The sequence below is a fragment of the Xyrauchen texanus genome, chromosome 13 (genome assembly GCF_025860055.1).
Source record: "Xyrauchen texanus isolate HMW12.3.18 chromosome 13, RBS_HiC_50CHRs, whole genome shotgun sequence".
Lineage (NCBI taxonomy): Eukaryota > Metazoa > Chordata > Actinopteri > Cypriniformes > Catostomidae > Xyrauchen > Xyrauchen texanus.
This window is the reverse complement of record NC_068288.1, coordinates 47305875-47320874: the sequence shown is the minus strand read 5'-3', so window position 1 is coordinate 47320874 and position 15000 is coordinate 47305875. Positions and strand designations below refer to the sequence as shown.

At 39.8% G+C, this 15000-nt stretch overlaps 1 protein-coding gene across 1 annotated transcript in view; it reads right to left on the bottom strand.

Annotated features, from left to right (window-relative positions):
• prelid3b (PRELI domain containing 3) overlaps positions 1 to 6683 on the bottom strand; it is an 11590-nt gene extending 4907 nt beyond the window's left edge. The window contains exons 1-5 of the mRNA XM_052140259.1: positions 6585 to 6683; positions 2826 to 2994; positions 527 to 616; positions 301 to 371; positions 1 to 90 (exon numbers count right to left, since the gene is read on the bottom strand). The exon at positions 1 to 90 is cut by the window's left edge and continues 13 nt beyond it. Coding sequence (XP_051996219.1) covers positions 1 to 90; positions 301 to 371; positions 527 to 616; positions 2826 to 2994; positions 6585 to 6616 — 452 coding nt within the window. The 5' untranslated portion in view covers positions 6617 to 6683. The remainder of the gene's footprint in view (positions 91 to 300; positions 372 to 526; positions 617 to 2825; positions 2995 to 6584) is intronic.
• Between the last annotated feature and the right edge of the window lie 8317 nt (positions 6684 to 15000).

The window sequence follows — 15000 nt, the reverse complement described above, 5'->3', positions numbered from 1 at the left end:
GTCGAAATAGTGGAGGCCATTAATCCCTCCAGATAGCTGCTCAGACTGACACCCTTCACAGAGATGATGGCCTCCTGAGTGAGCATAGTCCTGAAAGACAGTCAAGAGCTCCATCAGACACTCAAACACCTCCACCGACATCACAAACATGTGAAGATCCCAATGACAGGAGTCCAACACATAAACATGTTTCAGAGGAACAGGGGCCACATAATACATGTTATCATTGCTGTAAGCACTTCAGATTGTCTCACTCTTATGTGATCAGACACCTCGTGTGAAAGACAGGGAAGAACTTACTTCTCTGGGTCGTCCGGGTGTGGTCTGTACGTCAGCCGTTCGTCCACAGACACCATGTTAGTGAAGGTGATCTAGCGTGAGAAGAATGCAGAGGGTTACGAGTGTGACACACTGTGTGAGAATGTGTCATAATTTAAAGCAACACATGCAACTCAGTTATACACAGACTGCAACACAATCACACAAACACTCTGCATTCATGATGACTACAGGAAGTGCTGCTTACATTAGTGGACTGAAGTTCAAAGGTCTTCTCTTTAGGGTCTACTATGGAGTGCTCCTGAATGTATGTATATGTCCGTGAATTACCAATAATCTGTGGGAAAACAACAGAACAGGTTGATCAATAATTACGTGAACAGTAGGGCTGTGCAATTAAATCGCAATAAAACTATGACATGAGCATGTGCAATGTCTAAATCTTTATTTAGTCAGATTTCTGTGATGTTTAATTCTCCACTCTGATTGGTTCATAGCTTTATTTGCACATTGACGAGTGGGGGGGTGGGGGTGGGGGTTGTTGGTGGATTCATCAATGCATCGATCAGACAAAGACATTTACAAATTATATATATTCAGATTTATAACTATTTATTTGGATTTACAATCCAAACATCTGGGATGGCACCCTCATGCAGAACACAAATGAAGATTTTTAGAAGAATTTTTCAGCTCTGTAGGTCCATACAATGTAAGTGAATGGTGACCAGAACTTTGAAGCTCCAAAAAGCACATAAAGGCAGCATAAAAGTAATCCAGTGGTTTAATCCATGTCTTCTGAAGAGTCCTTTTTTTACTATATATTCTCCTCCCTGCTCAGTCAACCTCCACTTTCACTTTCCCATTCTTCTTCTTCTGTTTTTGGTGTTTCCCATTCTTCGTGCATATCACCCCTAATGTGCAGGGAGGAGAATTTATGACAAAAAAAGGACTTAAATATGGATCTGTTTTTCACCCACACCTATCATAACTCTTCTGAAGACATGGATTAAACCACTGATTACCTTTATGCTGCCTTTGTGCTTTTTGGAGCTTCAAAGTTCTGGTCACCATTCACTTGCATTGTATGGACCTACAGAGCTGAAATATTCTTCTAAAAATCTTCATTTGTGTTCTGCAGAAGAAAGTAAGTCACACACATCTGGGATGGCATGAGGGTGAGTAAATGATGAGTGAATTTTCACATTTGGGTGAACTGCCCCTTTAAAAGATTAAACTGGACACTCATTTTCACCTATAAGAATGACGTTAAAGGAATAGTTCATCCAAAAATGAAAATTCATCATTTACTCACCCTCTGCAGAACAACAAATGAAGATTTATAGAAGAATTTTTGAGCTCTGTAGGTTCATACAATGCAAGTGAATGGTGACCAGAACTTTGAAGCTCCAAAAAGCACATAAAGGCAGCATAAAAGTAATCCAGTGGTTTAATCCATGTCTTCTGAAGTGATCCAATCATTTTTGGGTGAGAACATACCAAAATATTATTCCTTTTTGTTGACATCTGCAGTCTCTTGGTGATCATGATTTTAAACTCAATTACACATCCTAGTGCTTGATGTGTGCACAGAATGCTCGATGGCGCAAGGAAGTGTAATCTAGCTTGAAATGGTCTTTTCTCACCAAAAACTGATTGGATCAGAAGACATGGATTAAACCACTGGAGTCATATGGCGTACTTTTATGCTGCATTTATGTGCTTTTTGGAGCTTTAAAGTTCTGGTCACCATTCACTTGCATTGTATGGACCTACAGAGCTGAAATATTCTTCTAAAAATCTTCATTTGTGTTCTACAGAAGAAAGAAAGTCACACACATCTGGGATGGCATGAGGGTGAGTGAGCAAATAATGAGAGAATTTACGTTTCTGGGTGAACTGCCCCTTTAATGCCTTTTCATTTCATTTGGTCGCTTAATATCTTCAAACAGACATCTGGACTCTTTGGGAGTTCATAAAGGTTTAGAATGAATCTCAAAGTATATGCTGGAAGGTGTCAATCAACTAGTTTCCCATAACCACGGTGATCTTAAATCAAGGCAATACCTTCTGAATAATAAACGGACTAGTTCTAGAAATAAAACCTTGAATGTTCTGAGCTATGGAAGGTCATAAACTCGAATGGTCCTCGAGTAGTTGTGCAAACAATGCGAAAGGTCACATTCTGACAGCTGTCTGAAGTCATGCGGCTGCGATGACGTCACAGCGGTCCAGTATATTCAGCTTTCCGACTGCAGGAATACGACACCAGCCGTGTGAAAGGAACATCATGTGCCGAGAACTGACCAGACACATATAGACATTCAGTGAGGTCAACGATGGGGCAACAACCGCCACAACCGCAAGCTGTTTTTAGGCCAAACCAGCACAAAGGTTCTGATCCACTAAGAACCAAATTTTTTAATCCAAATCTATTAACCCTCTTTTAAGTCTAAACATACCACTCACATTCTCCTCTGAAGATGAAAAACATAAAACTACCACATAATCAATCCAAAGGAAACTCAAAAAATAGAAGTTCATACAGATCTGACGATGGACGGCAGCCCCCACTCAGTGCTGAGCAGTCGCTTGCTGTGCAGACGCCCCTGTCGGTCCACGTTACGATCCAGCACATCCACTCCAAACACGTTGGGGTTCATGGGGTTCGGGTACTTCTGCATGGCAGCTTTGGTCACTGTTTCCCACGGGTGACTGTGAGAGACAAACAGAGAAATACATTTGATAACTACATGAGTAAATGTATACTATGAGTCAATGGTTTGGACACTACTCTCTTTAATATTACTAATTCCAAGTCATTAAAGTCAAAAATGTCATGTGGTGTAGCTGTTCAGAGACACTGAGCCTGTTTACATGCACACCAATATGCTGGTTACTCTCAAAAATTTGCATATTTAAAAAAAAAATATCAGACAAGGGGGGTCTGGGTATCTCAGCGAGTATTGACGCTGACTATCACACTTTGAATTCCGGGCGTGCTGAGTGACTCCAGTCATGTCTCCTTAGCAACCAAATTGTCCCGGTTGCTAGGGAGGGTAGAGTCACATGGGGTAACCCCCACATGTGTGTGTGTGTGTGTGTGTATATATGTGTGTGTATATATACATACATATGTATATACGCACACAATTATAATAATACAATTTTAATTTATAAAGTATTTAATTTATTGACTGGATTACTCAAATTTACACAATGCAACATGGCTTAATAAATAATAAAATGTTATTGATTTTCAGAAAAATGTAACTATATTGTGATATCATTATCATGATATCCGATAACTCATATCGTGATACAGGATTTTGCTCGTGTCGCCCACTCTGAAATGTACGTATAGAAACATTAAATGACTTTCGTTTAATTTGTCAACCAGCAAACACATCTGAAGAGTTTTATTAGAGCCGTTAAACAACGCAACAGACGAATATGATACAGTCTGTCTGTAATTACATAATGTGTCTGAATCTGTGAATTACTGTAACATGATCATAGAGGAATAACTGCAGTTAAACTGCACATGATGTGACCGCAGACAGATTTCTGATGTCTCAAATCAGCCAAATAAACAACATTATGTTCATTACTGCATACATTCAGTCCTATGGACGGTCAGCAATCGCGTGACTCATGACGTCCATGTAGGGGAAAGGTCGCCTGTACACGCCGTCAAGGAGAGTTGCGCAATATATATCTATGTGATATCAGATATTATTACTCATTCAATCATTATCTCATATGAACATCTGTCATTCATTCATGTCACCAGAGTGAGATTCAAATGTCCACGGCAGATGAGATGCAACCAGCCATTCTGGTTATAATTCAATTAACTAGTTAAAGATAGGTCCATGTCCTGCTGACCCACTGACACATGATTCACATCATTATATAACACTGACAAAATCAAATATACTAATATATATATATACTATATCTCACATGATGATGTCTATTACATAACTTTATATAACTCCTTAACCAGTCTGTCTGTTAGTCAAGGACATGCCGGTTAACTTGTGTAACTACCAGTGGAGACTAGTTAGTGGATCAGAACTACCACAAGTCATTTTCTAGCCTTCATGTCTTCTTCGGTTTTAGATGCTATTCGCTCATGGTACATATACATTTATGCATTTGGCAGACGCTTTTATCCAAAGCGACTTACAGAGCCCTTATTACAGGGACAATCCCCCCGGAGCAACCTGGAGTTAAGTGCCTTACTCAAGGACACAATGGTGGTGACTGTGGGGGTCAAACCAGCAACCTTCTGAGTACCAATGTATTATACAGAGCACTTATTACAGGGACAATCCCCCCGGAACAACCTGGAGTTAAGTGCCTTACTCAAGGACACAATGGTGGTGACTGTGGGGGTCAAACCAGCAACCTTCTGAGTACCAATGTATTATACAGAGCACTTATTACAGGGACAATCCCCCCGGAACAACCTGGAGTTAAGTGCCTTACTCAAGGACACAATGGTGGTGACTGTGGGGATCAAACCACCAACCTTCTGAGTACCAGATTACCAGTTATGTGCTTAGACCACTACACCACCACCACTACTTCACTATGGTATAGTGAAAGTCATCTCCAAGATACTGAGCTTCACTTTTACATTACAGAACAAGTGGGAGCTATGAATTTAACCCTTGTGCGACCTTACGGACATATTAAAAATGGCAATAAAAGAACAGAATGTTTCACTCAAGGGTGAGGAGTGAGACAGGGCTGCAGTTTGAGTCCAACTCTGTTCAACATTTACATTAATGAGCACACCCGACACTAGGACTACCTAAACATTAGTGCTTCAGGGGGTTTTGGTCTGGCAGTGAATGCACTAAAAGAGAAAGCTAGAAGAGCATTCTATACTATTAAGGGCAAATTTACCCAAGTTGGTGTAAGAGCTTTAATAGTATTATAATGCCTATTGCTCTGTACAGAAGTGAGGTTTGGGGTCCACTCTGTATGGCAGATTACTGGAGATGGGACAAACACCCCATAGAATCAAACTGGAATGTCATCGGGCCCTAAACCGAACGTATAATCTGGCAGAATATCTGCACACTGTAAGAGATCCAAAACAGAGACGGATCCTCCCCAAATACAGACTCAGTGATCACAGTCTGAACAGAGACACACTTTCTCCGTCACTGGGAGAAACTCTCAAACCTCATGCCAGTTTCCCAGTTCAGCAGAAACAGATCAGATCCTGGTCTGCACTTATATAGCGCCTTTTTAACCTTCGCTGTATTTTAAGTGCTTTACACGGTGTCTCATTCACCCATTCATACACTAATGATGGCATTGCCTTGCCACCATGTAAGGCGCTAGTCTGCCATTGGGAGTAACTTGGGGTTCAGTGTCTTGCCCAAGGACACTTCGGCATGTGGAGTCATGTGGGCCGGGAATCAAACCACCAACCCTGAGATTAGTGACAGACCCGCTCTACCACCTGAGACACAGCCGCCCCAAATGCTGGTGTTACTGGGGAGATCTGATGCTGGTGTTACTGGGGGAGGACCATCATGCATCAGTTGCAGATAAATTCAGAAACCAATTACTGCCTTAAAATGTACTTTGGTCACAGTACTTTTATTCTCTTATGTTCATAATGTCCTGTTAAATGCTTATTTTATATTGTATAGTGTATATTGTTATTATAGTTTTGATTTGATTCATTACCCTTATTTTAATTCTATTTTTATTGCCATTTGTTATCCTTTTATTATTTGTCTTGTCATTATCGGTTTTGTGTATTAATGCTTTGGCAATATTGTATGTAAACACAATCATGCTAATAAAGTACTTTTAAATTAAATTAAATTAAATTGAGAGAGAGAGCGTACAAATCATTTAAACATTTAAAGGGTTAAAATAATGAAGAAAAAACCCCCGAATGTTTGGTAGTTATGATCAGGACTGATGTTGGTACATTTAAGTCAGTGAAAGTGAAAAATAATATTAATTTATAAATATATATAGATATATATATTTGAAGGCTGTTTTTGACGCAGACATTTTTGTCCTATAAGGACCTCTGAGTACATTTTTTAATTGACACAGAATGGTTAAATCCCAATAGGGTCATATTAAAGATGTAATTAAAAACATAACTTTGTTAAAACTTCTCTTAAAGATCTGACAGGAAACTAAAGCCGCCTCGTGCACCGGTTAGCCAATCGCGGTATATCTCACTCAGTTATGTCATAAAACCGCCGCCAGCGGTCAAATTATCACAGTATCGCAATACAAATAAACATAAGACATTCACTAACTTGAAAATGTGCTCCGACGTCCAGATCTTCATGGTTCTTGCTATATTTGAGGTGTTTAGTGAGTGAGGGCTGCGGCTCACAGTAACTGCGCCGCTTCCGCCGTTTGTTCGAGAAAACCAATGCAGTAGCTCCGCCCACCTGTGACGCAGGCAGATGCGCAGAATCTAATTCCGCCAATCATAGGCGAGAAGTCTGAACAGAATTCTCCCGCCCAGAGAATGTACGCATGTGTGGATCAGAAGGGAACATCACACGAGGGTTAGTTACATCATATGTGTCTTCTGCACATACTGTACAGGTAATTTTGAGAAAGGTTACTAGGCCTAATCTTTCCTAAGGACATCAGAATTTAAAATAGCCTGTTTTACTTTGAACAATAACATAACTGATTGAGATATGCCGCGATTGGCTGACCGGTGCACGAGGCGGCTTTAGTTTCCTAAGTTTTAACAAAGTTATATTTTTAATTACATCTATAATATGACCCTATTGGGATTTAACCATTCTGTGTCAATTAAAAAAGTTACTCAGAGGTCCTTATAGGACAAAAATGTCTGCGTCAAAAACTGCCTTAATATATATATATATATATATATATATATATATATATATATATATATATATATATCAATATTATTTTCCACTTTCACTGACTTAAATTTACCAACATCAGTCCTGATCATAACTACACTAACAAAAATACCATGTTTTTATGGACATGTACCACCGTGGGTTTTAGGTCATGTAGCACTATGGTATTCTTTATTTATATATGTACCACATGTAAATACCATTTTCATGTAAATATGATAATCATTCAGTACCAGATCATTACTATGGTATTGCCATCTGATACCATCATGGTAGCGATGTGTGTTTTATTATTTTTAATAATATAAACAGTTGTCAATTAATCCTTAAATGCATGGGTGTTTCACCAAACATTATATTTGGTCTTAAGTGACCCGCCCGTACACTGGTGGCCAAAAGTTTGGAATAATGTACAGATTTTGCTCTTATGGAAAGAAATTGGTACTTTCATTCAACATAATGGCAATCAATTTATCACAATGTACAGATTAATAACGTGAAAAACTACTTCAAAGAGTTGTCATCCAAAAATCCTCCACGGGGGGGTCCTGGGTAGTGCAGCAAGTATTGACGCTGACTATCACACCTGGAGTGGCGAGTTTGCTCCAGCCAGATACCCATAGCAACCTAATTGGCCCGGTTACTAGGGAGGGTAGAGTCACATGGGGTGACCTCCTTGTGGTCACTATAATGTGGTTCTCGCTCTCGGTGGGGCGTGTGGTGAGTGACTCCAGTCAGGTCTCCTTAGCAACTAAATTGTCCCGGTTGCTAGGAAGGGTAGTGTCACATGGGGTAACCTCCTCGTGGTCACTATAATGTGGTTCTCGCTCTCGGTGGGGCGTGTGGTGAGTTGTGCATGGATGCCGCGGAGAATAGCGTATTTGAAATAAGGTTCAAAACAGTGTTACTATGAATGCAAACTGTAATACAGAGAAAAATACTCTGTTAGCATAACATAAATATATATAAATAGTTAAATATTTCCAACATTCCATGTCCATGTAGTAATATAAAATATTTGATGCTATGAGCGTTTGAATGGCCATGGAAATGTGATAACAATTTTACCTGGTCGCAAAAAGTAGTCCGTTAATTTACCTGATGAACTTTGACCTTTTACTGGCCCATTATGCATGGCATGGCTAACGTGTGCTTCTAAATGCAGCTTAATTAGCAACTGACACATAAGTGCAGCTTTACATGTCATTTATTCTGCCACGGACCTCCACCTGGACGAAAGCACGGACCTCCACCTGGACGAAAGCACGGAGATTATTGTGCAAATCTTTCATTACACACTTTCATTTGGACATTGTTTCCACTCAGCTGTCATTTGCTGCTACTGTCAGTGTCAAGCAACTGTTTGATGCCGAACACAACAGTGTTTGCGGAGAGATTGACAGGCAGGAATTTGGCCAATAGTTGCTGCAAGCCTCTTATAATCGACCAATTGGTGAGCGAGAAGGCGGGACTTACAAAGAGCCCTTAAAGCAATTAGACCAGCTGCACATCACAATGCAACTAAAGCCCAATCCTGGACATTTTCGCAAATGTAAAAATCCCGGCTGGACGCTTTTTTAAGGTCCGAAAAAGAGGACATACGGTCACCCCAAGTTTAGGCTTAAACATTTTGAAAGCTGTGAAATAATTAAGTTATGTGCGATCAATCTCCCGCCTTTCCACGAGACCTGTTCATATAAAAGTCAATCATGCGTTCACATTTGACATTTAATCAAGGTATGATGTGTATGAATAATTACCAGCACTCATGAAAATGTTCAGCAATATTTATTTTGATATTATATGAAGATGTGAAAGGTCTTTGCTGAAGGAAAACTCGTTTTCTGCTGGTTGCTAAAGTGTTATTTTTGCTTTTAGCGTATTTATGCTACAGTATGTGCTTACTAGGGTTTTCTGGATGGTTGGATGCTATGCAGTTGTCAAGGTGATCTGCTGTGTGTTTTAGCACATTGCTACACTATGCGGTTGCCAGGGTGTTACTATGCTGTTGCTAAGTTTTTCTGTGTTTTTAGCAGGTTGCTATGCAGTTGTCAAGGTGATCTGCTGTGTGTTTTAGCGCATTGCTACAGTATGCAGTTGCCAGGGTGTTACTATGCTGTTGCTAAGTTTTTCTGTGTTTTTAGCAGGTTGCTATGCAGTTGTCAAGGTGATCTGCTGTGTGTTTTAGCGCATTGCTACACCATGCGGTTGCCAGGGTGTTACTATGCTGTTGCTAAGTTTTTCTGTGTTTTTAGCAGGTTGCTATGCAGTTGTCAAGGTGATCTGCTGTGTGTTTTAGCGCATTGCTACACCATGCGGTTGCCAGGGTGTTACTATGCTGTTGCTAAGTTTTTCTGTGTTTTTAGCAGGTTGCTATGCAGTTGTCAAGGTGATCTGCTGTGTGTTTTAGCGCATTGCTACACTATGCGGTTGCCAGGGTGTTACTATGCTGTTGCTAAGTTTTTCTGTGTTTTTAGCACGTTGCTATGCAGTTGACAAGGTGATCTGCTGTGTGTTTTAGCGCATTGCTACTCTATTCGGTTGCTAGTGTGTTAATATGATGTTGCTAAGTTTTTTCTGTATTTTTAGCATGTTGCTATGCAGTTGTCAAGGTGATCTGTTCTGTATTTTAGCGCATTGCTACACTATGCGGTTGCCAGGTTGTTACTATGCTGTTGCTAAGTTTTTCTGTGTTTTTAGCACGTTGCTATGCAGTTGTCAAGGTGATCTGTTGTGTATTTTAGCGCATTGCTACGCTATGTAGTTGCCAGGGTGTTACTATGCTGTTGCTAAGTTTTTCTGTGTTTTTAGCCTGTTGCTATTAGGGTTGCAAAGGGGCGGGTAATTTCCGGTAAATTTCCATGGGAAGTTAAGCTGGGGAATTTTGGAAATATTCCATATTAGAAACTTGTAAATAACTATAAAGTCAACTCTATTTTCAGTTCACCGGCCACTTTCATGTATTTCGGGAGAAACTGATGAATTCACACGCTGTAATAACTTAAATCCAACAGACAGGAATCTCTGAACTGCGGCCCAAACACGGCGCCCATCTCACGTTACAGATCAAGATAACTTATAAAGGTTTTTTAAACTACAAAACAAACTCACTTACACATATTTTTTAGAATCGGAATAGAAGATAGTTTATGACATGGTAAGCAAGTTTGTTAATATTTAGAAATAAAAGCGCTAAATCTGTCATACAGCGCTATTTTGGCTGTGGTGAATCACGTGCCAAGCATGACGCATCAACATGGAAACCATGGGAGGGGGGGCATCGCGATGTCGGCTAAACATAGACGATGATATCGTCCATCGGCCCAACCCTAGTAAGAATACTAATGCAATGGAATGAACAGATACATAAATAGTAAGGCTAGCTAAACAACTGGAATGATCTTGAAAACATATTGCAGGAGGCAGAGAAAAACAGCCACATGAGGTAGCTAGCATCTGCCTTATGTGGTAAATAAAGTTATGCTAGCTTATTTAGCATCTAACTTATCAGCATCGCTACTAGATGAATACATTTGTATGTGATATTTGCAATTTAAACATTTAATAAATATATTTCCCCATAATATCATCAAAACTTACTTCACTTTGTTTAGTCCACAGGCTCAAATGTGTGCCTTCAATAGTCTTGTGCTTTGGGCTTCTGTACATGTGATGGAGGGATGCACAGTGCCAGTAGGGAGTGTGGTCTCAATAGCCATGCAGTAAGCAGTGTTCTATGTGCATGTGATTGAGGAATGGCATGGATATTCAAGTGTATTTGAATGGCATCTGTTTGTTTTAGTCAAGATTATGCTAATCTTAGGAGTGGTGGTGGTGTAGTGGTCTAAGCACATAACTGGTAATCTGGTAGTCAGAAGGACGCTGGTTTGAGCCCCACAGCCACCACCATTGTGTCCTTGAGCAAGGCACTTAACTCCAGGTTGCTCCGGGGGGATTGTCCCTGTAATAAGTGCTCTGTATAATACATTGGTACTCAGAAGGTTGCTGGTTAGATCCCCACAGCCACCACCATTGTGTCCTTGAGCAAGGCACTTAACTCCAGGTTGCTCCGGGGGGATTGTCCCTGTAATAAGTGCTCTGTATAATACATTGGTACTCAGAAGGTCACTGGTTTGATCCCCACAGTCACCACCATTGTGTCCTTGAGTAAGACACTTAACTCCAGGTTGCTCCGGGGGGATTGTCCCTGTAATAAGTGCACTGTAAGTCGCTTTGGATAAAAGCTTCTGCCAAATGCATAAATGTAAATGTAAATGTAATGCTAAAATATACTTTCCTCAACTATATTGAAGTTTCCTATGAAGAGCCAACCCTCAACTTTGAAAATTCCCACTTTATTCCCGTTTATTCCCATAATTTCCCATTAATTCCCATGGAAAGTTTCCATCTTTGAAAATTCCCATTTTGCAACCCTAGTTGCTATGCAGTTGTCAAGGTGATCTGCTGTGTGTTTTAGCACATTAGGGTGAGGTGTATAGTGTGTGTGTGTGTGTATATAATGTGTGTGTGTGTGTGTATGTAATGTGTGTGTGTGTGTACGTGTGTGTATATAATGTCGGGGGGGGGGGTTAAAGCTGTGTGACGTGATCAGTTAAAGGTTGAGGATTGATCATTCAGAGGGTTTAATGGATCAGACAGCAGGAGGGGTTTATTGGGACACAAACATCTCAATATCTGAAGAGGTTAAAAGGACAGAGACGTGATGAACTGCCCAGAACCACCAACAACACCAAATACTTATTTAGAAAAAAAACAGAAGGATAAACCCTGATAAAAGACACGTATGGCGAAGCACTTCAGTTTAAAATAAAGTTTATGGTCTTTAACATCAACAAGCGCTGCTGATTTATTGTCTAATACCGACACTGACACGCAAAACTGCTCTGAAGATTGTCTGTAAATGAATCTTACAGTATAAATGTAGCAAGTGAACGTCTGCAGGACTGTTTAAATCCTAAAATGAGACACAAAAGCACATGAGACCTCCAGACGATCAGTCGACTGACCGGTTGCCATGGAGATCGTTTGATCCTGCTGTTTGACCTGTTGAATTGACGTGTGTGTGTGATTATTCCTGTGTTTATGGAGGTTATTAATGATATTTTGTGTTATGATGATGATGATCCAGTAGACTCACATAGAGACACACTACCTCACACTAACTTGATATACAAAGTATCAGTATTATTGCACATTTCCAGATGTTGCATTAGATCAAGCTGTTACACTTTATTACGTTTATTATAACATTATTAACTCATAGAGTTTGATTGACTTGTTTTCTATCAAGATAATGATTGAAATTGACTTTCCATCTTTTCTTTGCCATGTGTCTGTACCCTAAATGCCAACCCCTATAAACTGGCATGGGTTGTTTTACCTGATCTAAGATGCCAATAGTCAACTCTTATAAGGCCGAGCAGTGAAAGACTCAATCTTAAGGAAGTGTTTCCTGTTCAGTTTGTCTTTATCTTGTCTGTCATGTCTTATAATAAAAATAAAAACATAATAGAAAAAATGTGATGAGTCAATTTATTTTGCTTTGTGTGTGTGTGTGAGTGAATGTGTGTGTGTGTGTGTGTGTGTGTGAGAGAGTGTGTGTGTGTGTGTGTGTGTGTGTGTGTGTGTGTGTGTGAGAGTGTGTGTGTGAGAGAGTGTGAGTGAATGTGTGTGTGTGTGTGACAGAGTGTGTGTGTGTGAGAGAGTGTGTGTGTGTGTGAGTGTGTGTGTGTGTGTGTGAGCCTGTATGTGTGAGTCAGTGTGTGTGTGTGACCGAATGTGTGCATAAGTGATAGTAGAACCGAAATGTGTGACCTGTGTGGGGACAGTGTGTGTGTGTGTCCGCATGAGTGAAAGCAGTGTGTGTGAATCGTGCTGAATGTATGTGTGTGTGAAAGTGTAAGAATGCAGAGATGTGTGTGTGCTGTGAGGGTGTAGTGTGTGTAGGTGTGTAGTGTGTGTAGTGTGTGTGTGTGTGATAGAGTGTAAAGTGTGTGTGCAGTATAAAAGCCATGTGTGTCTATGTGAAAGTCCGCATGATGATAGTGTAGACCAACATGTGTGTGTGTGTGTGTGTGTGTGTGTGTGTGTGTGTGTGTGTGTGTGTGTGTGTGTGTGTGTGTGTGTGTGTGTGTGTGTGTGTGTGTGTTGGTTTTGTGATGTGCTGCTGCTGCAGTTTTGCGTCACAGCCAGACGTTACCTCATAACTGCACTGCACATTTCTGCTGCCCATAATGCCATCTGTGCCCACACTCATAAGATCAAGAGTATGTTTATCAACCTTCTACATTTCTGCAGTGATTATGTTGCATATAAAGAATATATATATTATTTTTAACACAGAATTTGTCAAAGTTATTCATGTTTTTTTACACTTCTAGTGTTCATCAGATATGTCACTGATTGAGATTAAAAGTTTTAATTTAATCAGAATATTTTTCTGTCGGCTGTGTTGAGGTATTTAGTGCATTATTATGTTATTATTGTTAGAATGTCAGTAATCTGCCGGTGTTGCTGGAGACGGATGAGACGTGATAGACAGTGAAATATACTTTATAACTCTTCTAATCGCAACATTATTTTATTATTAGATTTTAGTACTGGGTTTAAACTTTACTTCATGTAATTTATTGTAATAAAGGATTATAACATCATTGGTAAATGAGTTAATGAGGACCTCCTCACACATCAGAATGCACTTGTGCTTTTGTCCAGAGGGGGGCGTTCATCTCTCAAACAGTCCTGCTCATCCAAACGTCTGCTGAACTCAGAACTAAAACACTTCTGATGTTGTGTGAAGAGCCAGAAATGAATTTTAATATTTAATGCAGGACAGATTTCAGACAGTGACATTATTTCAAATATGTTACTTTTTTTGTTTCATTGCTTTTAATTAAAATTATACTTAGCAACACTGAAATAATGACGTGTTGAATTTAATGAATAAATATGATAAATAATATATGAAGCATTTTTGCGTAACAGTTTGTAAGTAAATTGAACTTTTAGTCATTTTAAATCAGCATAACTTGAAAATCTTTATTAGATATGCTCAAATGTATCAGTTCATTCAACTAATAGCACAATGTTTCATATGAACTTTAATATTATTGAATTTACTTCATATAATTATAATAATAAAATTACTGCATGTAGAAACAATATAGATAACGCTGCACATTAGCTCTTCACATGGAAAACTGACATGACGTTGACCAGTAATGGTGACTTTACACGAAACAGCTATTTACTTAATTTACTCAAGCGCAAGGACTTATGGGTATTCCCCACAACCTCAGATTGAGTTAGTAGTACTTCAAATCTTAATTTTAGGGATTTTTAAGCCAAAAAAACAATAACAAAAAAATTCAAGGAACTCACAGTTGTTCTTTTACTTTATGACTCACTCGTCAAGATCACCTGATAATGTTATTTATTTATTATCCCCTTTTTCTCCAGCGTTGGAACGCCCAATTCCCAGTACTTATCAGGTCCTCATGGTGTCTCGGTTACTCACTTCAATCCGGGTGGCGGAGGACGAATCTCAGTTGCCTGAGACCATCAATCCACGCATCTTATCACGTGACTTGTTGAGCGTGTTACCATGGAGACGTAGTGTGTGTGGAGGCTTCACGCTATTCTCCGCGGCATCCACACACAACTCACCACACACCCCACCGAGAGCAAGAACCACATTATAGCGACCATGAGGAGGTTACCCCATGTGACTACCCTCCCTAGCAACTGGGCCAATTTGGTTACCCCATATGACTCTACCATCCCTAGCAACCAGGCAAATTTGGTT